Here is a 27,500-nt window from a genome sequence, read left to right as displayed (position 1 = left end):
AAAAGTTGGTCGATGGATCTATAATTTCCTCACTAACAGAACACAGAGAGTAGCCGTCAACAGAGTAAAGTCCGAGGCAGCTACGGTGAAAAGCTCTGTTCCACAAGGCACAGTACTAGCTCCCATCTTGTTCCTCATCCTCATATCCGACATAGACAAGGATGTCAGCCACAGCACCGTGTCTTCCTTTGCAGATGACACCCGAATCTGCATGACAGTGTCTTCCATTGCAGACACTGCAAGGCTCCAGGCGGACATCAACCAAATCTTTCAGTGGGCTGCAGAAAACAATATGAAGTTCAACGATGAGAAATTTCAATTACTCAGATATGGTAAACATGAGGAAATTAAATCTTCATCAGAGTACAAAACAAATTCTGGCCACAAAATAGAGCGAAACACCAACGTCAAAGACCTGGGAGTGATTATGTCGGAGGATCTCACCTTCAAGGACCATAACATTGTATCAATCGCATCTGCTAGAAAAATGACAGGATGGATAATGAGAACCTTCAAAACTGGGGAGGCCAAGCCCATGATGACACTCTTCAGGTCACTTGTTCTATCTACGCTGGAATATTGCTGCACTCTAACAGCACCTTTCAAGGCAGGTGAAATTGCCGACCTAGAAAATGTACAGAGAACTTTCACGGCGCGCATAACGGAGATAAAACACCTCAATTATTGGGAGCGCTTGAGGTTCCTAAACCTGTATTCCCTGGAACGCAGGAGGGAGAGATACATGATTATATACACCTGGAAAATCCTAGAGGGACTAGTACCGAACTTGCACACGAAAATCACTCACTACGAAAGCAAAAGACTTGGCAGACGATGCACCATCCCCCCAATGAAAAGCAGGGGTGTCACTAGCACGTTAAGAGACCATACAATAAGTGTCAGGGGACCGAGACTGTTCAACTGCCTCCCAGCACACATAAGGGGGATTACCAACAGACCCCTGGCAGTCTTCAAGCTGGCACTGGACAAGCACCTAAAGGCAGTTCCTGATCAGCCGGGCTGTGGCTCGTACGTTGGTTTGCGTGCAGCCAGCAGCAACAGCCTGGTTGATCAGGCGCTGATCCACCAGGAGGCCTGGTCACGGACCGGGCCGCGGGGGCGTTGACCCCCGAAACTCTCTCCAGGTAAACTCCAGGTAAACTCCAGAGTAGTGAGTCGGAGTAGCGAGGCAGAGTAGTGAGTCGAAGTAGCGAGGCAGAGTAGTGAGGTAGAGTAGTGAGTCGGAGTAGCGAGGCAGAGTAGTGAGGTAGAGTAGTGAGGTAGAGTAGTGAGTCGGAGTAGCGAGGCAGGGTAGTGAGGTAGAGTAGCGAGGCAGAGTAGTGAGTTAGAGTAGTGAGGTAGAGTAGTGACGCAGGAACCTTGGATCAACCCACGAACTCAGGAAATGTTTTCTCTCAACCTTTAGAAATATCACGACCTTCTTTTACGCCCCACACGCCCACACCCACGCCCACACCCACGCCCGCGCCCACGCCCACAGTAGGGAGCTGCCATGGGGCGGGATTCTCCCAGTTAGTACTACCATGTTACCACAAACTTCTGTTAAGATAACCCCAGATAACACTAGACTTAGTTTATTTATCCCCTCTAGTATCTGGCCTCTAGTGTCTGGCCTCTAGTGTCTGACCTCTAGTATCTGGCCTCTAGTATCTGGCCTCTAGTGTCTGACCTCTAGTATCTGGCCTCTAGTGTCTGGCCTCTAGTATCTGGCCTCTAGTGTCTGGCCTCTAGTGTCTGACCTCTAGTATCTGGCCTCTAGTATCTGGCCTCTAGTGTCTGACCTCTAGTATCTGGCCTCTAGTATCTGGCCTCTAGTATCTGGCCTCTAGTGTCTGGCCTCTAGTATCTGGCCTCTAGTGTCTGGCCTCTAGTATCTGGCCTCTAGTGTCTGGCCTCTAGTGTCTGACCTCTAGTATCTGGCCTCTAGTATCTGGCCTCTAGTGTCTGACCTCTAGTATCTGGCCTCTAGTATCTGGCCTCTAGTATCTGGCCTCTAGTGTCTGGCCTCTAGTATCTGGCCTCTAGTGTCTGGCCTCTAGTATCTGGCCTCTAGTGTCTGGCCTCTAGTATCTGGCCTCTAGTGTCTGGCCTCTAGTATCTGGCCTCTAGTGTCTGGCCTCTAGTATCTGGCCTCTAGTATCTGGCCTCTAGTATCTGGCCTCTAGTATCTGGCCTCTAGTGTCTGGCCTCTAGTATCTGGCCTCTAGTGTCTGGCCTCTAGTATCTGGCCTCTAGTGTCTGGCCTCTAGTATCTGGCCTATAGTGTCTGGCCTCTAGTATCTGGCCTCTAGTGTCTGGCCTCTAGTATCTGGCCTCTAGTGTCTGGCCTCTAGTATCTGGCCTCTAGTGTCTGGCCTCTAGTATCTGGCCTATAGTGTCTGGCCTCTAGTATCTGGCCTCTAGTATCTGGCCTCTAGTGTCTGGCCTCTAGTATCTGGCCTATAGTGTCTGGCCTCTAGTGTCTGGCCTCTAGTATCTGGCCTCTAGTGTCTGGCCTCTAGTGTCTGGTCTCTAGTGTCTGGCCTCTAGTATCTGGCCTCTAGTATCTGGCCTCTAGTGTCTGGCCTCTAGTATCTGGCCTCTAGTATCTGACCTCTAGTGTCTGGCCTCTAGTATCTGGCCTATAGTGTCTGGCCTCTAGTGTCTGGCCTCTAGTATCTGGCCTCTAGTGTCTGGCCTCTAGTATCTGGCCTCTAGTATCTGGCCTAGAGTATCTGGCATCTAGTATCTGGCCTCTAGTGTCTGGTCTCTAGTGTCTGGCCTCTAGTATCTGGCCTCTAGTGTCTGGTCTCTAGTGTCTGGTCTCTAGCATCTGGCCTCTAGTATCTGGCCTCTAGTGTCTGGCCTCTAGTATCTGGCCTATAGTGTCTGGCCTCTAGTGTCTGGCCTCTAGTATCTGGCCTCTAGTGTCTGGCCTCTAGTATCTGGCCTCTAGTGTCTGGTCTCTAGTGTCTGGTCTCTAGCATCTGGCCTCTAGTATCTGGCCTCTAGTGTCTGGCCTCTAGTATCTGGCCTCTAGTGTCTGGTCTCTAGTGTCTGGTCTCTAGCATCTGGCCTCTAGTATCTGGCCTCTAGTGTCTGGCCTCTAGTATCTGGCCTATAGTGTCTGGCCTCTAGTGTCTGGCCTCTAGTATCTGGCCTCTAGTGTCTGGCCTCTAGTATCTGGCCTCTAGTATCTGGCCTAGAGTATCTGGCCTCTTGTATCTGGCCTCTAGTGTCTGGTCTCTAGTGTCTGGCCTCTAGTATCTGGCCTCTAGTGTCTGGTCTCTAGCATCTGGCCTCTAGCATCTGGCCTCTAGTGAGTTAGTGGTCTTTATGATTTAGTTGTCTTAATGAGTAAGTGGTCTTAATGAGTAAGTGGTCTTAATAAGTGAGTGGTCTCACTTAAGGAGTGGTGTCATACAGCAGACCTTGTATTGTATCAAGTTTCACTCCCACGGTATTCTCTATATCCCCCTGCCCCTGCCCCAGCCCCTGCCCCAGCCCCTGAGCCTGCCCCTGCCCCTGCCCCTGCCCCTGCCCCTGAGCCTGCCCCTGCCCCTGCCCCTGCCCCTGCCCCTGAGCCTGCCCCTGCCCCTGCCCCTGAGCCTGCCCCTGCCCCTGCCCCTGAGCCTGCCCCTGCCCCTGAGCCTGCCCCTGCCCCTGCCCCTGAGCCTGCCCCTGCCCCTGAGCCTGCCCCTGCCCCTGAGCCTGCCCCTGCCCCTGAGCCTGCCCCTGCCCCTGAGCCTGCCCCTGCCCCTGAGCCTGCTCCTGCCCCTGAGCCTGCCCCTACCCCTGAGCCTGCCCCTGCCCCTGAGCCTGCCCCTGAGCCTGCCCCTGACCCTGAGCCTGCCCTTGCCCCTGAGCCTGCCCCTACCCCTGAGCCTGCCCCTGCCCCTGAGCCTGCCCCTGCCCCTGCCCCTGAGCCTGCCCCTGCCCCTGAGCCTGCCCCTGCCCCTGAGTCTGCCCCTGCCCCTGCCCCTGAGCCTGCCCCTGCCCCTGAGCCTGCCCCTGCCCCTGAGCCTGCCCCTGCCCCTGAGCCTGCCCCTGCCCCTGAGTCTGCCCCTGCCCCTGCCCCTGAGCCTGCCCCTGCCACTGCCCCTGCCCCTGTCCCTGCCACTGCCCCTGTCACTGCCCCTGTCACTGCCACTGCCCCTGCCACTGCCCCTGCCACTGCCCCTGCCCCTCCCACTGCCCCTGCCCCTGCCACTGCCCGTGCCCCTGCCTCTACCACTGCCCCTGCCACTGCCCCTGCCACTGCCCCTGCCCCTGCCCACTGCCCCTGCCCACTGCCCCTGCCACTGCCCCTGCCACTGCCCGTGCCCCTGCCCATGCCACTGCCCCTGCCCCTGCCTCTGCCCCTGCTACTGTCTCTGTCCACTGCCCCTGTGCCCTACCCCCCTGCCCCCTGCCCCCTGCCCCTTCTCTTGCCCCTCCCCCTTATATCAATCTCCCCCTACCTCTCTCCCTCCCCCTCCTCTTGCTTTTATATAACCTGTCCCTCCGTTCCTACCCATCTCTCCCTTTCCACTTTCCTCTTCTCCCTCCCTCCCTTCCTCCCTCCCTCCTTCCCTCCCACCTTCCCTCCCTCCCTCCCTCCCTTCCACCTTCCCTCCCTCCCTCCCTCCCTCCCTCCCTCCCTCCCACCTTCACTCCCTCCCTCCCTCCCTCCCTCCCTCCCTCCCTCCCTCCTTCCCTCCCTCCCTCCCTCCCTTCTGGTCTGCAGACGAACATGACATCATATCACGTCCGGCTTGTGACGTGTGTACGGTAGCCTGAGGTACTGGTACACACACACACACACACACACACACACACACACACACACACACACACACACACACACACATAATTCTGGGTCTGGTTGAAGAGTGGAAGGACTTGTATGAGGCAGTGGTGGAGGTAGACTCAATACACAGCTTCAAGAGTAGGCATGACAAGGACCAATATATCAGGAAACAGTGATGGTGACCAAAGCGGTGGAGACGGGACCAGGAGCTGAGTCTCGACCTCCACAATGGGCCACCAATGGTGGTAATTTCAACGCTGGCGTAAGAAGTGAGCTTCGGCACCAGTTAAACAGTGTGTACTCACCAGTTTGTACTCACCAGTGTGTACTCACCAGTTTGTACTCACCAGTGTGTACTCACCAGTGTGTACTCACCAGTGTGTACTCACCAGTGTGTACTCACCAGTGTGTACTCACCAGTGTGTACTCACCAGTGTGTACTCACCAGTGTGTACTCACCAGTGTGTACTCACCTAAGTGTGCGTACTCACGTATTTGTTGTTGCAGGAATCGAGTCACAGCTCCTGGCCCCACCTCTTGAACACTATGTGCTTATTTGCCCTCTTATTAAACATTATAAAGACAGTAAAATAAGCAATATAACATGTCAAGATATCTTATTATTGAAAATAAGATATCAGAGTAACCAAATTTCTTACATTTGCTTGTAACTATACATAAAAATCCAGATGTTTTCCTGTTAACCTTCTGAGGCCTAGTTCCTAGGCCTATTGTATATCTATATGTTGTGCTGCCATCCATAGCATGGATATGTTGTGCTGCCATCCACGTCAACAACACAACATCAACAACACAACATCAACAACACAACATCAACAACACAACATCAATAACACAACATCAACAACACAACATCAACAACACAACATCAACAACACAACATCAACAACACAACATCAACAACACAACATCAACAACACAACATCAACAACACAACATCAACAACACAACATCAACAACACAACATCAACAACACAACATCAACAACACAACATCAACAACACAACATCAATAACACAACATCAACAACACAACATCAACAACACAACATCAACAACACATCAACAACACAACATCAACAACACAACATCAACAACACAACATCAACAACACAACATCAACATCAACACAACATCAACAACACAACATCAACAACACAACATCAACACAACATCAACAACAACATCAACAACACAACATCAACAACACAACATCAGCAACACAACATCAACAACACAACATCAACACAACATCAACAACACAACATCAACAACACAACATCAACAACACAACATCAACAACACAACATCAACAACACAACATCAACAACACATCAACACAACATCACACAACACACCACAACATCACACAACACAACATCACACAACACAACATCACACAACACAACATCACACAACACAACATCACACAACACAACATCACACAACACAACATCACACAACACAACATCACACAACACAACATCACACAACACAACATAACAACACAACATCAACAACACAACAACAACACAACATCAACAACACAACATCAACAACACATCACATCAACACAACATCATCAACACAACATCAACAACACAACATCAACAACACAACATCAACAACACAACATCAACAACACAACATCAACAACACAACATCAACAACACAACATCAACAACACAACATCAACAACACATCAACAACACAACATCAACAACACAACATCAACAACACAACATCAACAACACAACATCAACAACACAACATCAACAACACAACATCAACAACACAACATCAACAACACAACATCAACAACACAACATCAACAACACAACATCATCAACACATCAACAACACAACATCAATAACACAACATCAACAACACAACATCAACAACACAACATCAACAACACAACATCAACAACACAACATCACATCAACAACACAACATCAACAACACAACATCATCAACACAGCATCAACAACACAACATCAACAACACAGCATCAACACAGCATCATCAACACAGCATCAACAACACATCAACAACACAACATCATCAACACAGCATCAACAACACATCAAAAACACAACATCATCAACACAGCATCAACAACACAGCATCATCAACACAGCATCAACAACACAGCATCAACAACACAGCATCATCAACACAACATCAACAACACAACATCAACAACACAACATCAACAACACATCAACAACACAACATCAATAACACAACATCAACAACACAACATCAACAACACAACATCAATAACACAACATCAACAACACATCAACAACACAACATCAATAACACAACATCAACAACACAACATCAATAACACAACATCAACAACACAACATCAATAACACAACATCAACAACACAACATCAATAACACAACATCAACAACACATCAACAACACAACATCAATAACACAACATCAACAACACAACATCAATAACACAACATCAACAACACATCAACAACACATCATCAATAACACAACATCAACAACACAACATCAACAACACAACATCAACAACACAACATCAACAACACAACATCAATAACACAACATCAACAACACAACATCAACAACACAACATCAACAACACAACATCAACAACACAACATCAACAACACAACATCAACAACACAACATCAACAACACAACATCAACAACACAACATCAACAACACAACATCAACACAACATCAACAACACAACATCAACAACACAACATCAACAACACAACATCAACAACACAACATCAACAACACATCAACAACACAACATCAACAACACAACATCAGCAACACAACATCAACAACACAACATCAACACAACATCAACAACACAACATCAACAACACAACATCATCACAACATCAACACAACATCAACAACACAACATCAGCAACACAACATCAACAACACAACATCAACACAACATCAACAACACAACATCAACAACACAACATCAACACAACATCAACAACACAACATCAACAACACAACATCAACAACACAACATCAACAACACATCATCAACACAACATCAACAACACAACATCAACAACACAACATCAACACAACATCAACAACACAACATCAACAACACAACATCAACAACACAACATCAACACAACATCATCAACACAACATCAACAACACAACATCAACAACACAACATCAACACAACATCAACAACACAACATCATCAACACAACATCAACAACACAACATCAACAACACAACATCAACAACACAACATCAACACAACATCAACAACACAACATCAACACAACATCAACAACACAACATCAACACAACATCAACACAACATCAACACAACATCAACACAACATCAACAACACAACATCAGCAACACAACATCAACAACACAACATCAACACAACATCAACAACACAACATCAACAACACAACATCAGCAACACAACATCAACAACACAACATCAACACAACATCAACAACACAACATCAACAACACAACATCAACACAACATCAACAACACAACATCAACAACACAACATCAACACAACATCAACACAACATCAACACAACATCAACACAACATCAACACAACATCAACACAACATCAACAACACAACATCAACAACACAACATCAACAACACAACATCAACAACACAACATCAACAACACAACATCAACACAACATCAACAACACAACATCAACAACACAACATCAACAACACAACATCAACACAACATCAACACAACATCAACACAACATCAACACAAATAAATAACAAAAAGGCACAACACCGTGACTGGAACGATACACAAATAACCCGCACATAAAAGACAGAAGCTTACGACGACGTTTCGGTCCGACTTGGACCATTGACAAAGTCACACTGACTTTGTCAATGGTCCAAGTCGGACCGAAACAACGTCGTAAGCTTCTGTCTTTTATGTGCGGGTTATTTGTGTATCAACACAACATCAACACAACATCAACAACACAACATCAACAACACAACATCAACAACACATCATCAACACAACATCAACACAACATCAACACAACATCAACACAACATCAACACAGGATCAACACAACATCAACACAGGATCAACACAACATCAACACAGCATCAACACAACATCAACAACACACTACAACATCAGTTTTAAAATATCGACGTTTTACTCTGGGTTTTAGACAAGTTTCTAACGTAAACTAAGATGCTAGAATTTGAATTTTGAACATTTTGAACTTTGAAAATTTTTGAACAATTTCCGTGAATTTAACTTTCATTTTGAAGGGTGGGCACGGCAGTGACGTCAGCAAGGTGATGTCAGCCGTCAGGAATGTTGCCACATCGGCTGTGTTAACATCCTCTTACAATGTTAACATTCTTCCTAATGGTTAATGTTAACATTCCTCTTTGTGGCTGATGTTTGTAAATACCCAGAATGTTGTGTTGAGTGAGAGAGGCGGGTAGAGAGAAGGAAATACCCTAGCCATGCCCTTGTGTCTGCCCCGCCATCACTGACTGTCCCGGGGTACATGTTCAACCTGCACGCTCACTCTCTCTCTCCTTTGTCTGCTGTCTTACTGCCAGCAGCAGCAGCAGCAGCAGCAGCAGCAGCAGCACTAGCAGCAGCACTAGCAACAGCATCAGCAGCACTAGCAGCAGCAGCAGCACTAGCAGCAGCCCTAACAGCAGCATTGGCGGCGGCGGCACCCGGGCGGTGGCGGTGCTAGGGGCCCGGGGCGGCGGCAGCGCGGCGGTGGGGGCGCCAGGCGGCAGCCGGCGGTGCGGTCTGGCGCTTTAGCGGCGCAGCAGCGGCGGCAGCGGCGGTCTAGCGCCTGCGGCGCGGCAGAAACGGCGTGCGGGTCGGCGCAAACTTGGCACGGCGAAACAGCAACGTACTCCCTTTTGGCGGCCGCCTCAGCAAAGCCCAGCAATTTAAAACGCCTGGCCCGTCACGCCTGTCACCGTGATAACGATTCTGGCATCAAAAAAGCCCCATGCACCCGCCCCGTTCCCTGCCCCCCCGTGTCACTCCACGCCCAGTACTGCCACCCCCCATTAAGTGTAGGCTGTCGAACCACCCCCCCACCTGGCCCCCTGCTCTAAACACTGCACTGGTCCACCTGTCCGGCCCATCTTCCATCAACCCACCTGTCCCGGCCCCTTAGTTGATTACAGAAAAGGGGTAGTCGATCCTCATTTGTTTCTTATTTTTTATTGTTTCGCTTGCTCTATGCCCCAAAAAAAAATAAAATTTGTTTGGGTTTTTTTTTTTTCAATTTTTTTTTGGGTTTTTCGGATTAAAAAAAATTCCTTTTTCTGTGGCTGAAAAGGGACGTTTGTTAAAAACTATGAAATTAAACATAATACAATAATTCTCTTGTTCAAATCCTTTTTCTTGTCCTTTTGCTATGATCCTTGTTGAGTCCTTGTATGATCCTTTTGCATGATCCTTTGCTTGATCCTTGTTTGTCTATGCTTGTCCGTCTTGATCCTATCCTTATCCTTAAATGCTTGATCCTTGTGCTGGATCCTTGTCCCATGACCCCATGCTGTATCCTTTAAAGCCTTTCCCCTGTAAATCCTTTGCTATGTCCCTTATGCTTGACCCTTTTTTTTTGTGACCCTTATGCTATGATCTATGCTAGCCCCTTTGCTATGACCCTATGTTTATCCTTTTGCTGATCCTTATGCTTGTCCTTTGCTGTGACCCTTTTTGTTACTTTGCGCCCTTTTGTATGACCCTTTTGTTCCCCGCGTCCTTATGCTTGATCTTGCTGAGCCCTTATGCTGGTCCCCCAGCGTTGACCCTTTTGCTTGATCCCCCTGCTGGTCTTGCTGCCGTCCTTGTGCTTTGATCCTTTGCTGGTTAACCCACTGGTCCTTGTAAGATCCTTTCTTGATCCTTATGCTATGATCTATGCGAGTCCTTGTGCTATGATCCTTATGCTTGATCCTTTGTTTGCATTGCTGAGTCCATGCTTATCTGACTCGTCGGGTCTTCCCCCGGTCCGGTCAATAATTCAGATCGTGTCTTTTCTTGACGCTTGAATTTCCCAAAGGTCTGATAACTCTTCTCTTTGGAAAGGATTTTTTTTCTTCCTTGGAGTTCCCAAAGTAGTTCTTTTTTGGGACTCTTCATTAAAATTATTGTATTATAAGGATTTGAACTGAGTAATTATTGTATTATTTAAACTTGTTTTCCTTTAAGCAAGTAAATATAGATGACAGAAACCTAAAAGTGGTATTGTGATTGATCGACTGTCACTTGTTTCCCTTTAAGCGAGTAAGTATAGATGACAGAAACCTGATAGTGGTATTGTGATTGGTCGATTGTCACTTATTTTCCTTTAAGCGAGTAAGTATAGATGACAGAAACCTGATAGTGGTATTGTGATTGGTCGACTGTCACTTGTTTCCCTTTAAGCTAGTAAGTATAGATGATAGAAACCTTAAAGTGGTATTGTGATTGATCGATTGTCACTTGTTTTCCTCTAAGAGAGTAAGTATAGATGACAGAAACCTTAAAATAGTATTGTTATTGGTCGATTGTCACTTGTTTCCCTTAAAGTGAGTAAGTATAGATGACAGAAACCTGATAGTTGTATTGTGATTGGCCGATTATCATTTGATTACATATTGTGTGGGTTATAAATGACGGAAATCACATAGTATTATAACTGGTAAATTATCATTTGTTGCAAATTATAGACGACAAAAACAGAGACAGAGATAGAGAGAGAGAGAGAGAGAGAGAGAGAGAGAAACTGGTATAAGCACAGTTTGGGAGCTCGTGTATTAGGGTCGATGTCACACAGCACTCGTGTGGCTGTGACATCAAACATTCACTTGGGTGTTTGATCAGTGTTTGTATATATTGTGTAAGATGTTTGTATGAGACGTTGATATAACCTTAATGACACTCTTGTACGTTTGTACCATTATTACACTCTTACTGCTCTCTCTCTCTCTCTCTCTCTCTCTCTCTCTCTCTCTCTCTCTCTCTCTCTCTCTCCACATTTATGCAATACCTTAACATTACACCTGTCTACCGCATTTATACACCCACACTACATAACACACACACACCACATTACACTAAACCCAACACGACACAGCACTGCACAACACTACACTCACACTACACAACACTACACTCACACTACACAACACTACACTCACACTACACAACACTACACTCACACTACACAACACTACACTCACACTACACAACACTACACTCACACTACACAACACTACACTCACACTACACAACACTACACTCACACTACACAACACTACACTCACACTACACAACACTACACTCACACTACACAACACTACACTCACACTACACATCACTACACTCACACTACACAACACTACACTCACACTACACAACACTACACTCACACTACACAACACTACACTCACACTACACAACACTACACTCACACTACACAACACTACACTCACACTACACAGCGCTACACAACACAACACAACACTACACTCACACTACACCCACACTACACCCACACTACACCCATTCTACACCCACACTTCACCCACACTACACCCACACTACACCCACACTACACCCAAACTACATACACTCAACACCCACACTAAACCTCACATTACACCCACACCAAACCCATACTAAACACAGACTACACCCACACTACACCCCACACTACACTCACACCACATCCACACTACTCCCACACTACACCCACACTACACCCACACTACACCCAAACTACACCCACACCACACCCACACCACACCCACACCACACCCACACCACACCCACACTACACACAGTACACCCACACTGCACCCCACACTACACCCACACTACACCCAAACTACACCAACACTACACCCACGCTACACTCCACGCTACACACACACACATACACCCACACTACACCCCACAGTACATACACTCTACACCCACACTACACCCACACTACACCCACACTACACCCACACTACACCCACACTACACCCACACTACACCCACACTACACCCACACTACACCCACACTACACCCACACTACACCCACACTACACCCACACTACACCCACACTACACCCACACTACACCCACACTACACCCACACTACACCCACACTACACCCACACTACACCCACACTACACCCACACTACACCCACACTGCACCCACACTGCACCCACACTACACCCACACTACACCCACACTACACCCACACTACACCCACACTACACCCACACTACACCCACACTACACCCACACTGCACCCACACTACACCCACACTACACCCACACTACACCCACACTACACCCACACTACACCCACACTACACCCACACTACACCTACACTACACACACACTACACCCACACTACACCCACACTACACCCACACTACACCCACACTACACCCACACTACACCCACACTACACCCACACTACACCCACACTACACCCACACTACACCCACACTACACCTACATTACACCCACACTACACCCACACTACACCCACACTACACCTACATTACACCCACACTACACCCACACTACACCCACACTACACCCACACTGCACCCACACTACACCCACACTACACCCACACTACACCCACACTACACCTACATTACACCCACACTACACCCACACTACACCCACACTACACCTACATTACACCCACACTACACCCACACTACACCCACACTACACCCACACTTCACACACACTACACCCACACTACACCCATTCTACACCCACACTTCACCCACACTACACACACACTACACCCACACTACACCTACACTACACACACACTACACCCACACTACACCCATACTTCACACGCACTACACACACTACACCCACGCTACACCTAAACTATACCCACAGTAAACCCCACACTACACCTACACTACACCCACACTACTCACACACTACACACACTACACCCACACTACACCCCACACTACACCCCACACTACACCCACACTACACCACACACTACACCCACACTGCACCCACACCACCCACACTACTGCACCCACACTACACACACCCAAACAGCTTACACATTCACATGGCCTCGATCCTGGCTTCTCCTGTTACTAGCCCTGGGTCTCAACCAGTAAGTCGCCCACCACACTAGCTTCTGCTAGCTCTGCTTGACCTTTGCTAGACATATCTAGTTTTTATGCTAGTTGCTGTGACTAGTTATAGTCATTCCACTAGACGAACCTTCTTCCTTGTGCCTGATCCCTTACAGCATCTCATGGATTTATGTTAATACCCTTCCTGTTAGTCTGTTACCACAGTTAATGGTCTTGTGTGTATGGTCCTACCATAGTTAGTGGTCTTGTGTAAGGTACTAACACAGTTAGTGGTCTTGTATGGTACCACAGTGTCATAAGTTTGGTACTACCAGAGTGGTTTTGTGTGTGGTATCACAGTGGTCTTGTGTGTGGTATCACAGTAGTCTTGTGTGTGGTATCACAGTGGTCTTGTGTGTGGTATCACAGTAGTCTTGTGTGTGGTATCACAGTGATCTTGTGTGTGGTATCACAGTGGTCTTGTGTGTGGTATCACAGTAGTCTTGTGTGTGGTATCACAGTGGTTTTGTGTGTGGTATCACAGTGGTCTTGCGTGTGGTATCACAGTAGTCTTGTGTGTGGTATCACAGTGGTCTTGTGTGTGGTATCACAGTGGTCTTGTGTGTGGTATCACAGTGGTCTTGTGTGTGGTATCACAGTGGTCTTGTGTGTGGTATCACAGTGGTTTTGTGTGTGGTATCACAGTGGTCTTGTGTGTGGTATCACAGTGGTTTTGTGTGTGGTATCACAGTGGTCTTGTGTGTGGTATCACAGTGGTCTTGTGTGTGGTATCACAGTGGTCTTGTGTGTGGTATCACAGTGGTCTTGTGTGTGGTATCACAGTGGTCTTGTGTGTGGTATCACAGTGGTCTTGTGTGTGGTATCACAGTGGTCTCGTGTGTGGTATCACAGTGGTCTCGTGTGTGGTATCACAGTGGTCTTGTGTGTGGTATCACAGTGGTCTTGTGTGTGGTATCACAGTGGTAGGGTGTAGTGACCACCCAGCAGGGTGTAGTGTCCACCCAGCAGGGTGTAGTGACCGCCCAGCAGAGTGTAGTGCCCACCCAGCAGGATGTAGTGCCCACCCAGCAGGGTGTAGTGACCGCCCAGCAGGGTGTAGTGACCGCCCAGCAGAGTGTAGTGCCCACCCAGCAGGATGTAGTGCCCACCCAGCAGGGTGTAGTGACCGCCCAGCAGAGTGTAGTGCCCACCCAACAGGGTGTAGTGCCCACCCAGCAGGGTGTAGTGACCGCCCAGCAGAGTGTAGTGCCCACCCAGCAGGGTGTAGTGCCCACCCAGCAGGGTGTAATGACCGCCCAGCAGAGTGTAGTGCCCACCCAGCAGGGTGCAGTGACCACCCAGCAGGATGTAGTGACCACCCAGCAGGGTGTAATGACCACCCAGCAGGGTGCAGTGACCACCCAGCAGGATGTAGTGACCACCCAGCAGGGTGTAATGACCACCCAGCAGGTTGCAGTGACCACCCAGCAGGGTGTAGTGTTCACCCAGCAGGGTGTAGTGACCACCCAGCAGGATGTAGTGACCACCCAGCAGAGTGTAGTGACCACCCAGCAGGGTGTAGTGACCACCCAGCAGGGTGTAGTGACCACCCAGCAGGGTGTAGTGACCACTCAGCAGGATGTAGTGACCACCCAGCAGAGTGTAGTGACCACCCAGCAGGGTGTAGTGTTCACCCAGCAGGGTGTAGTGACCACCCAGCAGGGTGTAGTGACCACTCAGCAGGGTGTAGTGACCACCCAGCAGGGTGTAGTGACCACCCAGCAGGGTGTAGTGACCACCCAGCAGGGTGTAGTGACCACTCAGCAGGATGTAGTGACCACCCAGCAGAGTGTAGTGACCACCCAGCAGGGTGTAGTGTTCACCCAGCAGGGTGTAGTGACCACCCAGCAGGGTGTAGTGACCACTCAGCAGGGTGTAGTGACCACCCAGCAGGGTGTAGTGACCACCCAGCAGGGTGTAGTGACCACCCAGCAGGGTGTAGTGACCACTCAGCAGGATGTAGTGACCACCCAGCAGAGTGTAGTGACCACCCAGCAGGGTGTAGTGACCACCCAGCAGGGTGTAATGACCACCCAGCAGGGTGTAGTGACCACCCTCACACGCCCACACTGGCGTCGACCTTCCTGTGATATATACTGAAGAAACCTCTAAACTCGTATGGGTCTTTTAGCGCTAGACACGAACTGCAGCTCTTGGTCCCACTTTATACTCTTTCTCAACACGCACATTGTATATGTATATATATAGGTGACGGCACACTAGCAGGTACAAAGGAGTCCCTCCTACATGACCTTACACAGGTAATGACACGGGGACAGGAAATGGGTCTCATCCTGAATCCATCCAAATGTGAAATCATCTCAGTCAGTCAACAAGTGATAAATGCAGTGAGATCAAAACTACCAGGAGCAGCAGTCATTGCCCCCACAAACAGTGTCTTGCTAGGAGCACCTCTGGGAAGCAATGCCATTGACACAATTCTCAGGAAGAAATTGGAAGAGTTAAGGAGAATGGAACAACGACTAGGCATTTTGGACACCCACGATGCCTTGTACCTTCTCACAAAGTGCTCGAGTCTGCCCAGGTTGACATATTTCCTAAGATGTGCACCTTCATATGATAACCCTATACTGCACGAATATGACAGTATTCTGAGGCAGATTTTTACGAAAGTACTTAACCTTACTCTAGAAGACGGGCAGTGGAACCAAGCTACACTTCCAGTCAGACTAGGAGGCATTGGTGTCCGCAAGTCATCACAGATTGCACTACCTGCTTTTCTGTCCTCATGTATTGCATCCAGAGAGCTTGTAGCAGCGATTCTCCCTGAACATCTTAGGGACAAAATTGGAGTCCAGGACCAAAAATTCATTGACGGAGCCATGATCTTAGATAATCTAACGGGCTCTGAAACCAGACCTGCTCCCCCCAACAACTACAAACAATCGCACTGGGATGGTCCAAAAGTGGAAAATATAGCCTCAACAATGCTTCAGAGTGTGTCAGGGAAGGATAGAGCCCGCCTCCTGGCAGTGAGAGCCCCTCATGCTGGGGACTTTCTGTTGGCTGTTCCCAACTCGAGCCTTGGCACACGCCTCGACCCACAGACCATCCGTATCGGTGTTGCCCTTCGGCTTGCCGCCCCTGTTCTCGCCGAACACAGGTGTATTTGTGGCAGTGAAGCAGCAGACCGATTCGGGTACCATGGCCTTGTGTGCCGTAAATCCGAGGGAAAGACTGCAAGACATGATGAGGTTAATAACATTATCAAGAGGAGCCTCACAACAGCCGAATGCCCAGCAGTAAGGGAGACACCCCAGCTATGCAGATCTGATGGCAGCCAGAAGCGTCCAGATGGTATCACCCTTCAAGTCTGGACAGATGGGAAGCAGGTGGTGTGGGACTACACATGTGCATCTACCTTGGCTGATACCTATCTCCAATACACCAGGGAGGAAGGAGGGGCAGCTGCCAGCTTCAGGGAGTCCCAAAAGTCTAGAAAATATGGAGAACTTGCCCATCATTATATGTTTGTTCCCATAGGCTCAGAGACCCTTGGCTCATGGGGAAAGAGTGCATCTAAATTCCTTAAGGAGCTGGGAAAAAGACTCATCAGGGTAACTAGGGATCCCAGGGCAGCTAGTTTTCTGTTCCAGCGACTCAGTGCGGCTGTTCAGAGGGGTAATGCCTGCTGTATTTTGGGAACACGCCCCAGCTCTGAGGAGCTGGATGAGATTTTCGCCTTATAATCGGTGATACACACGTAACAACATGTACCTTATATGCCACCTTTATATCAACAATGTATCTCTTAATAAATCTTCTGTACCATATTATGTAATAAAATATTCCTATTGGTAAAAAAAAAATATATGAAAAGATGGGGTGGTAGGGGAAGTGGAATATTCAAACGGCTTCAGGAAGAAATCCAAATATTCTTCCTTGAAGCCTTTTTATCCACTTCTCCGAGGCTGTGGGTCCCACAATTTACACCAGAGGTGGACCCCATCATATATATATATATATATATATATATATATATATATATATATATATATATATATATATATATATATATATATATATATATATATATGCAAAACAACCACTCTGAAAGAATAGAGAAATTCCAAGCGCTTTCGTGACTATTCACATTATCAAGGAACTATGAAAGTAAAGCATCCAAGGAAGCTATATAAGGGGTCTGGCCAGCACCTCACTATCAGATCCCACAACGGTTAAACACCTGACGCGCGCCGACCCAACAGGATAGGTCCTTTGCACAACTCACCCACAAACTATTCTACCCAAGAAAATTTTTAAAATTATTATTTGTCCAGTGTATTATTAAATTCTTCCCAAATTCTATTAATTATAAATGGATCTAATTTATATAAACCAAAGGAAATATTCATATTATTGTCAAAACTGCTTTTTATGAAACAAGATTCAATTATATTCCTGTCGACCATGGACTTGCTTGATACTACTTTCTCAACTTTTTGAAAATCAATTGGATGGTTAAAATCTCTTACATGAATAAATAGAGCATTGGAATCTTGTCCAGTTCTAATGCTATATTTATGTTGTTTTAATCTTAGTTCGAGATTTTTACCAGTTTGACCGTAATAAACTTTATCGCAAATTTTACAAGGAATCTTATAGACACATCCATCAGCATTTTGGGGGGAATTCTTTATCAAAAGTTTTTTTACTGTATCAAGATTTTTGAATACAACTTTAATATTAAAAGTCTTAAGAAGAGAAGGCATATCAACCAAGTTTTGATGGTAAGGGAGAACCAACATATTTTTAGTTGAATAAGGCTGGTTGTCCCTTTTTGGATTGTAAAAAGTATTTCTAGCAACTTTAAAAGATTTATCAATTACATTTCTTGGGTATTTTAAATCATTACCTATTTCATAAATTTTGGATATTTCCTCATCTATGAACTCAGGACTACAAATTCGTAAAGCTCTCAAAAACATTGATGAGAAAACAGACAGTTTGACTCTATCTTGATGCGAGGAATAATAGTGGACATAGGAACAGTTATTTGTAGGTTTTCTGTAAATTTTAAATTTGAATTCATTATTATCCTTAATAATTAAAACATCTAGAAAAGGCAATGAGTTATTTTCTTCAAACTCAACAGTAAAGTTTATAGAATGGGCTAAGCTATTTAATTTTCCAAGGAAATGGTGTATATCAACATTTTTGGGCATAAGACACAAAATATCATCAACATATCTGAACCATTTAGCTCTATTAGGGAGGATTGTGTTAAGCAACCTTGTTTCAAAAAATTCCATGTATAGGTTACTAAGAACAGGTGAAAGAGTTCCTTGATAATGTGAGTAGTCACGAAAGCGCCTGGAATTTCTCTATTCTTTCAGAGTGGTTGTTTTGCATATATATATATATATATATATATATATATATATATATATATATATATATATATATATATATATATATATATATATATATATATATATATATATATATATATATATATATATATATATATATATATATATATATATATATATATATATATATATATATATATATATATATATATATATTTGTAGATATATAGATAGTTAAAAGCCTCACTGGAAGGGAAGGAGAAAGTAACAGGAAATTAGAACATAAAAGAGGAGACAGTGATGGGACTGGAAACTTGCTGAGGGAAGTACATGGAGAGGGTGAGTGTCAGCTGCAACAACACCAGTAGTAATGTGTGACGTAGAGAAAGTTCCTGTTTGAGCCACTACCGTAACAAGACCAACTTGTGTAGTAGTGCTAGTAGTAGTGGTAGTAGTGGTAGTAGTAGTAGTAGTGGTAGTAGTGGTACTAGTGGTAGTAGTGGTAGTAGTAGTAGTAGTGGTAGTAGTGGTAGTAGTAGTGGTAGCAGTGGTAGTAGTAGTGGTAGTAGTGGTAGTAGTGGTAGTAGTAGTAGTAGTGGTAGTAGTGGTAGTAGTGGTAGTAGTGGTAGTAGTAGTGGTAGTAGTGGTAGTGTATGGTGATACAACGCCACACCAACATGTATAGTGGTAGTGTATGGTGGTACAACACTACACCAACATGTGTAGTGGTAGTGTATGGTGGTACAACACTACACCAACATGTATAGTGGTAGTGTATGGTGGTACAACACTACACCAACATGTGTAGTGGTAGTGTATGGTGGTACAACACTACACCAACATGTATAGTGGTAGTGTATGGTGGTACAACACTACACCAACATGTGTAGTGGTAGTGTATGGTGGTACAACACTACACCAACATGTATAGTGGTAGTGTATGGTGGTACAACACTACACCAACATATGTAGTGGTAGTGTATGGTGGTACAACACTACACCAACATGTATAGTGGTAGTATATGGTGGTACAACACTACACCAACATGTATAGTGGTAGTGTATGGTGGTACAACACTACACCAACATATGTAGTGGTAGTGTATGGTGGTACAACACTACACCAACATGTATAGTGGTAGTGTATGGTGGTACAACACTACACCAACATGTGTAGTGGTAGTGTATGGTGGTACAACACTACACCAACATATGTAGTGGTAGTGTATGGTGGTACAACACAACACCAACATGTGTAGTGGTAGTGTATGGTGGTACAACACAACACCAGCATGTATAGTGGTAGTGTATGGTGGTACAACACTACACCAACATGTGTAGTGGTAGTGTATGGTGGTACAACACTACACCAACATGTATAGTGGTAGTGTATGGTGGTACAACACTACACCAACATGTATAGTGGTAGTGTATGGTGGTACAACACTACACCAACATGTATAGTGGTAGTGTATGGTGGTACAACACTACACCAACATGTGTAGTGGTAGTGTATGGTGGTACAACACTACACCAACATGTGTAGTGGTAGTGTATGGTGGTACAACACTACACCAACATGTGTAGTGGTAGTATATGGTGGTACAACACTACACCAACATGTGTAGTGGTAGTGTATGGTGGTACAACACTACACCAACATGTGTAGTGGTAGTGTATGGTGGTACAACACTACACCAACATGTGTAGTGGTAGTGTATGGTGGTACAACACTACACCAACATGTGTAGTGGTAGTGTATGGTGGTACAACACTACACCAACATGTATAGTGGTAGTGTATGGTGGTACAACACTACACCAACATGTATAGTGGTAGTGTATGGTGGTACAACACTACACCAACATGTATAGTGGTAGTGTATGGTGGTACAACACTACACCAACATGTGTAGTGGTAGTGTATGGTGGTACAACACTACACCAACATGTGTAGTGGTAGTATATGGTGGTACAACACTACACCAACATGTGTAGTGGTAGTGTATGGTGGTACACTACATCACAGGTCTTAGAGAAGATCAGGTAGAAGAGAAAATCATCAGAACTGAGTAGGCAGTAGAGTTACTGGAGGAGCTGGAGACACATCCTGTGTCACACAACACATATGTGTTGTGTCTACCTAGGCAAGATGGTCGACCACTGTCTCTCACTGTCAAGTTCCTGTTTCACAACTTTGCACACACACAACACACATAAAAGAAGTCTGGACAGTCACTAATGAGGTATCCATGTTAGTGGTAGATAGGTAGAGACACTGTCTCCAGTATCTCTGGCATACAGAGTGTAAACAGTAGTTGACAAGACACTCAGGGGGAGTGTGTTGGATAGTTCTAGAGGGACTTACCAGACACATGTATAGTTCCAGAGATGACTAGCGCTGTCATACAAGCCTGCTAGAGTACTGTAATACTCATACAGATACAACAATAGAGACGGGGATGTATGGAGTGTATATTCTTGGAGTGCCAGAAAGTATTTGACAGTCCTCCTGCACCTGCTGCGACACCAGCTGGCTCAACAGGTGGTGGTGACTTGAGTGTTTCAGTGAACTTGAGGTTACCTGAAGGATATACGACAGAGTGACAGAAGAGAAAACATGATGAGTGAGAGTAATCAGTGAGGTACTCTGAGAGTGCCAGTACAAGTATTTGGGTTATTAACATATGAGGGGAGATTTAAATCATGGTTGTCACAGTGAGTCGACGACTCCAAGCATGGAGAAGAATAAGACCAGGTAAATAAGTATAAACCTGAGAAGTGGCGAGGCAGCAAGATGAGTCAGACAGGTGTCTCCAGGAGGTCAAGAGGAAACACACCTTGTAACAAAGGGAAGGATGTGAGGGTGCACACTACACCCAACATATCACTGAAAGTTCACACACACACACACAACCTTGCACACAGTAGTTAAGAACATTATAACAAATACTGTCATTGTGAACACATATAATGAACACAGTGCCACTTATAAAGTTTATTAATGTAATTTCTTTCTTTGCAGTAAAAAAGAAGCCTCCTAGCCTCGCTCATATAGTGACGTTAACGTTATTATTACCAGTGGTAAGTACTGCACTTGTAGTCTTTGTTCACTCTGCCTCTCCTCTGTGACACACTTACTGAGGTAACTGTCTCTCTGACGTGAACACAGTGTACCAGGACACTGTACTAGGACACTGTACTAGGACACACAGAGTACCAGAACACACAGTGTACCAGGACACTGTACCAGGACACTGTACTAGGACACTGTACTAGGACACACAGAGTACCAGAACACACAGTGTACCACGACACTGTACTAGGACACTGTACTAGGACACACAGAGTACCAGAACACACAGTGCACTAGGACACTGTACTAGGACACTGTACTAGGACACTGTACTAGGACACACAGAGTACCAAAACACACAGTGTACCAAGACACTGTACTAGGACACACAGAGTACCAGGACAGTGTACCAGGACACACAATGTACCAGGGCACACAGTATACCAGGACACACAGTGTACCAGGACACACACACAGTGTGCTCCTAACTACCACACTCCTCCACGCAGTAAGGGCTGTCATTCACGAGGTACTGAAAGCTGTCAGTTTGAGCTTGGAGACTTCAATTTCAAGTCGATCAGATGATGCATTCTCTAGTCACTGCACGTAAACCAGTGTCACAATTTGTTGAATAAAAATAACAACAAGGGAAGTCAGACAGGCGCAGGAACACCTTTCCTCGAGCAGAGATAGCAACGCTCTCTGGCTATCATAATGTTAATGTTATGTTAATGACAGCTGTGTAAACATCTCGGAGTGTAAATGTGGTGTTCTGTGTGACAGTTACAGTGTTGGAACACTTACACTGTGTGTGTGGTACACTCTGTGATGCTTATATTATACCAACACGTACAACCCACAACTAACCCACAATACCATGGCTGGTATAATTCACAACTAACCCACAATACCATGGCTGGTACAATTCACAACTAACCCACAATACCATGGCTGGTACAATTCACAACTAACCCACAATACCATGGTTGGTACAATTCACAACTAACCCAAAATACCGTAAATGAGCATTAGACGGATTATTTCGGTCTGTACCGGTCCATTATCAGGTCGGGAGAAGCTGATTGGCGGTCCAGGACTGTGCGAAACGTTGCCCAGTTTCCATTTACAGTCTGTGTGATAGTTGTAAATTGTGTAAAAGAGAGAAAGTGGCTTGAGTTAAGCCAGGAGCTGGAGCACGATAGTGAAAGGTGTGTCCCTTAGTGTAGTGATGTAGGCCAGTAGCCAAGACTGGGGGCCCCGGGGAGTGGTCTCCCCCTCACCTGGGAGCCCTAGAGTGGTCCTTATTTGGGGTCCCTGGAGTGGCCCACACTAGGGGCCCAGGTAGGGGCCCTCCTTCAGTAAGTCCTGATGATTAGTCTCCTGGAAGCGGCAGGAAGTGTTATGTTGATGTGAGGCATCAGATGAAGAGGAAGAGGAGGAAGAGGACGAGGAAGAGAAGGAAGAGGACGAGGAAGAGGAGGAGGAGGAGGAGGAGGAAGAGGAGGAGGAAGAGGAGGAGGAAGAGGATGAGGGAGAGGAGGTGAAGGTGACAGAGGGGAGATATAAAAAAAGTATACCGCTATATCCGGCCCTGACTCTCTCTCTCTCTCTCTCTCTCTCTCTCTCTCTCTCTCTCTCTCAGTCTTGCTTTTTTGTAAATCCAATAATAATAATAATAATAATAATAATAATTATATTATTATTATTATTATTATTATTATTATTATTATTATTATTATTATTATTATTACTATAGAGATCTGACAGTGTTTAAGTCTCCTATAATTATTATTGTTTGTTCCCCCTCCCTCCTCCTCTTCCCCCTCCCTCCTCCTCTTCCCCCTCCCTCCTCCTCTTCCCCCTCCCTCCTCCTCTTCCCACTCCCTCCTCCTCTTCCCCCTCCCCCTTCTTCCTTCTTCTCTTCCCCCTCCCTCTTCTTCCTCCTCCTCTTCCCCCTCCCTCCTCCTCTTCCCCCTTCCCTTCCAACTGTCTCCTCCTCCACTATTAACTCCATACCCTCCCCCTCCTCTCCCCCTCCCAAGATAATAAGTGGGTTGGAGGAATTGGGAGTCACTTCCCCTCGCCGTTATTCATCCTGCATCTCTCTATCTCTCCATCTATCTCTCCATCTCTCTGTCTATCTCTCTTGTCATTCATTCAATCACCACCAATCTACCACCTGCTAGTTCTCCGTGTGTGGGAAGTCACCATGCACAGTGTAACTTCCCACACAGTGTAACTTCCCACACAGTGTAACTTCCCACACAGTGTAACTTCCCACACAGTGTAACTTCCCACACAGTGTAACTTCCCACACAGTGTAACTTCCCACACAGTGTAACTTCCAACACAGTGTAACTTCCCACACAGTGTAACTTCCCACACAGTGTAACTTCCAACACTGTAACTTCCAACACTGTAACTTCCCACACAGTGTAACTTCCAACACTGTAACTTCTCACACAGTGTAACTTCCCACACAGTGTAACTTCCAACACTGTAACTTCCCACACAGTGTAACTTCCAACACTGTAACTTCCCACACAGTGTAACTTCCAACACTGTAACTTCCCACACAGTGTAACTTCCAACACAGTGTAAGGTGACACCCCCCTCAGGCCCCTCACAGTGTATGGTAATCACACATGGCTTAAGGTGTTCACCTGACCATAACAGTCGTGGGAGACACTCACTGCCTCCTCCATATATCTGTTTTCCCCATTCATTCTCTCATCATCTTTATATATACATACATACATACATACATATATATATATATATATATATATATATATATATATATATATATATATATATATATATATATATATATATATATATATGTAATCATTCTGAACCTAACGAAAAAAATATATTTCACTGTGTTTGTTTAGTATTAAATTATTGTAAACAAATCTAAAATATATTTAGTTGGGGTGGGCTAAAATAAATTGTTCTTGTTATAATAAGGTCAGGTAAGTTTTCTAAGATTCTTTTGTAGGAAAATTAAAAATTTTTACATTAACATTAATGAAAAAAATATATCTTTAAGCGTATAAGAGAAAATTTTAGAAAGGACTTAAATTTAAATGAGTTCTTGCTCATTGACCAGTTTTACATATTCGGCACGACATATATATATATATATATATATATATATATATATATATATATATATATATATATATATATATATATATATATATATATATATATATATATATGTTGTTCATCATCAGTCATGTTCTTCAGCGTTGTTGTTCTTACAGAGTTCTGACACACAGTAACTACGTTCTCCTTCATTAACACCGTCTGGGTTAACTAGGCACGAGATGTGTGTGTGTTCTTGTACCGTTCTTACGGTGCGGTATTTATCATCCCTGGCTGGCTGTTCAGGTGTTCACAGCGCTGTTCAGGTGTTCACTGCGGTGTCCAAGTGATCACAGTGTGCAGGCAGGTGTCACAACAGGTGTTATTAGCGCCTGTGTCACCGCTGTTCACGGCGCCTCAACATCACTTCGGGCAGAACTGAGATGAAAAAACAAGAGTTCAACCTGCCGTTTAGTGTCGTTGATCCTAACAGTGTGTATTAACGGGAAGGGGGTGGGGGTAGAAGCGCTATTGGCTAGCTAATAGGCTTTAAACTCAGTTAACTAACTAACCTATGTGACTGTCGTGCAGATGATGTCACTGACACTTACATTGGTTAACAAGTCAGTAAAGTCAGTATAACAACAGTTAACGAGTCAGTAAAGTCAGTGTAACAACAGCTACCTTAGTAACTCAGTATAACTCTGTGTTAAACTCACTTCACTGAGTGTTGCTGGAGAGTTGCAAGGCGACACTGTTGTGGTCGCATTATTAACTTGCACAAAGTTTCTCGTAGCAATTTCGGGGTTGCACATCAGAGGTAATTGTTCACCCTTCCTCCTCAATATCTGATTGATCACCTTCACCCAGGTTGATCTATAACTGGCTATAATTGTTGCAGTATAGAAGACTGTACAGGGGTCATGGTAGGGTAAGTTGGTGGAGTATAGAAGACTGTACAGGGGTCATGGTAGTGTAAGTTGGTGGAGTAAAGAAGACTGTACAGGGGTCATGGTAGGGTAAGTTGGTGGAGTATAGAAGACTGTACAGGGGTCATGGTAGGGTAAGTTGGTGGAGTATAGAAGACTGTACAGGGGTCATGGTAGGGTAAGTTGGTGGAGTATAGAAGACTGTACAGGGGTCATGGTAGAGTAAGTTGGTGGAGTATAGAAGACTGTACAGGGGTCATGGTAGAGTAAGTTGGTGGAGTATAGAAGACTGTACAGGGGTCATGGTAGAGTAAGTTGGTGGAGTATAGAAGACTGTACAGGGGTCATGGTAGAGTAAGTTGGTGGAATATAGAAGACTGTACAGGGGTCATGGTAGGGTAAGTTGGTGGAGCATAGAGGACTGTACAGGGGTCATGGTAGGATAAGTTGGTGGAGTATAGAAGACTGTACAGGGGTCATGGTAGGGTAAGTTGGTGGAGTATAGAAGACTGTACAGGGTCATGGTAGGTAAGTTGGTGGAGTATAGAAGAATGTACAGGGTCATGGTACGATAAGTTGGTGGAGATAGAAGACTATAAAAGGGGTCATGGTAGGGTAAGTTGGTGGAGTATAGAAGACTGTACAGGGGTCATGGTAGGGTAAGTTGGTGGAGTATAGAAGACTGTACAGGGGTCATGGTAGGGTAAGTTGCTGGAGTATAGAAGACTGTACAGGGGTCATGGTAGAGTAAGTTGGTGGAGTATAGAAGACTGTACAGGGGTCATGGTAGAGTAAGTTGGTGGAGTATAGAAGACTGTACAGGGGTCATGGTAGAGTAAGTTGGTGGAGTATAGAAGACTGTACAGGGGTCATGGTAGGGTAAGTTGGTGGAGTATAGAAGACTGTACAGGGGTCATGGTAGAGTAAGTTGGTGGAGTATAGAAGACTGTACAGGGGTCATGGTAGGGTAAGTTGGTGGAGTATAGAAGACTGTACAGGGGTCATGGTAGAGTAAGTTGGTGGAGTATAGAAGACTGTACAGGGGTCATGGTAGAGTA

General features: G+C 45.5%; 1 protein-coding gene across 2 annotated transcripts in view; it reads left to right on the top strand.

The window, feature by feature from the left end:
• The window catches only part of dpy (dumpy), a 386,475-nt gene that overhangs the window by 34,441 nt on the left and 324,534 nt on the right, over nt 1-27,500 (top strand). For both annotated transcript variants that reach the window (XM_070093949.1, XM_070093948.1), the window contains exon 2: nt 22,373-22,431. In XM_070093949.1, coding sequence (XP_069950050.1) covers nt 22,373-22,431 — 59 coding nt within the window. The remainder of the gene's footprint in view (nt 1-22,372; nt 22,432-27,500) is intronic.

The sequence above is a fragment of the Cherax quadricarinatus genome, chromosome 44 (assembly GCF_038502225.1).
Source record: "Cherax quadricarinatus isolate ZL_2023a chromosome 44, ASM3850222v1, whole genome shotgun sequence".
Taxonomy (NCBI): Eukaryota; Metazoa; Arthropoda; class Malacostraca; order Decapoda; family Parastacidae; genus Cherax; species Cherax quadricarinatus.
This window is presented reverse-complemented; position numbering and strand designations above follow the sequence as displayed.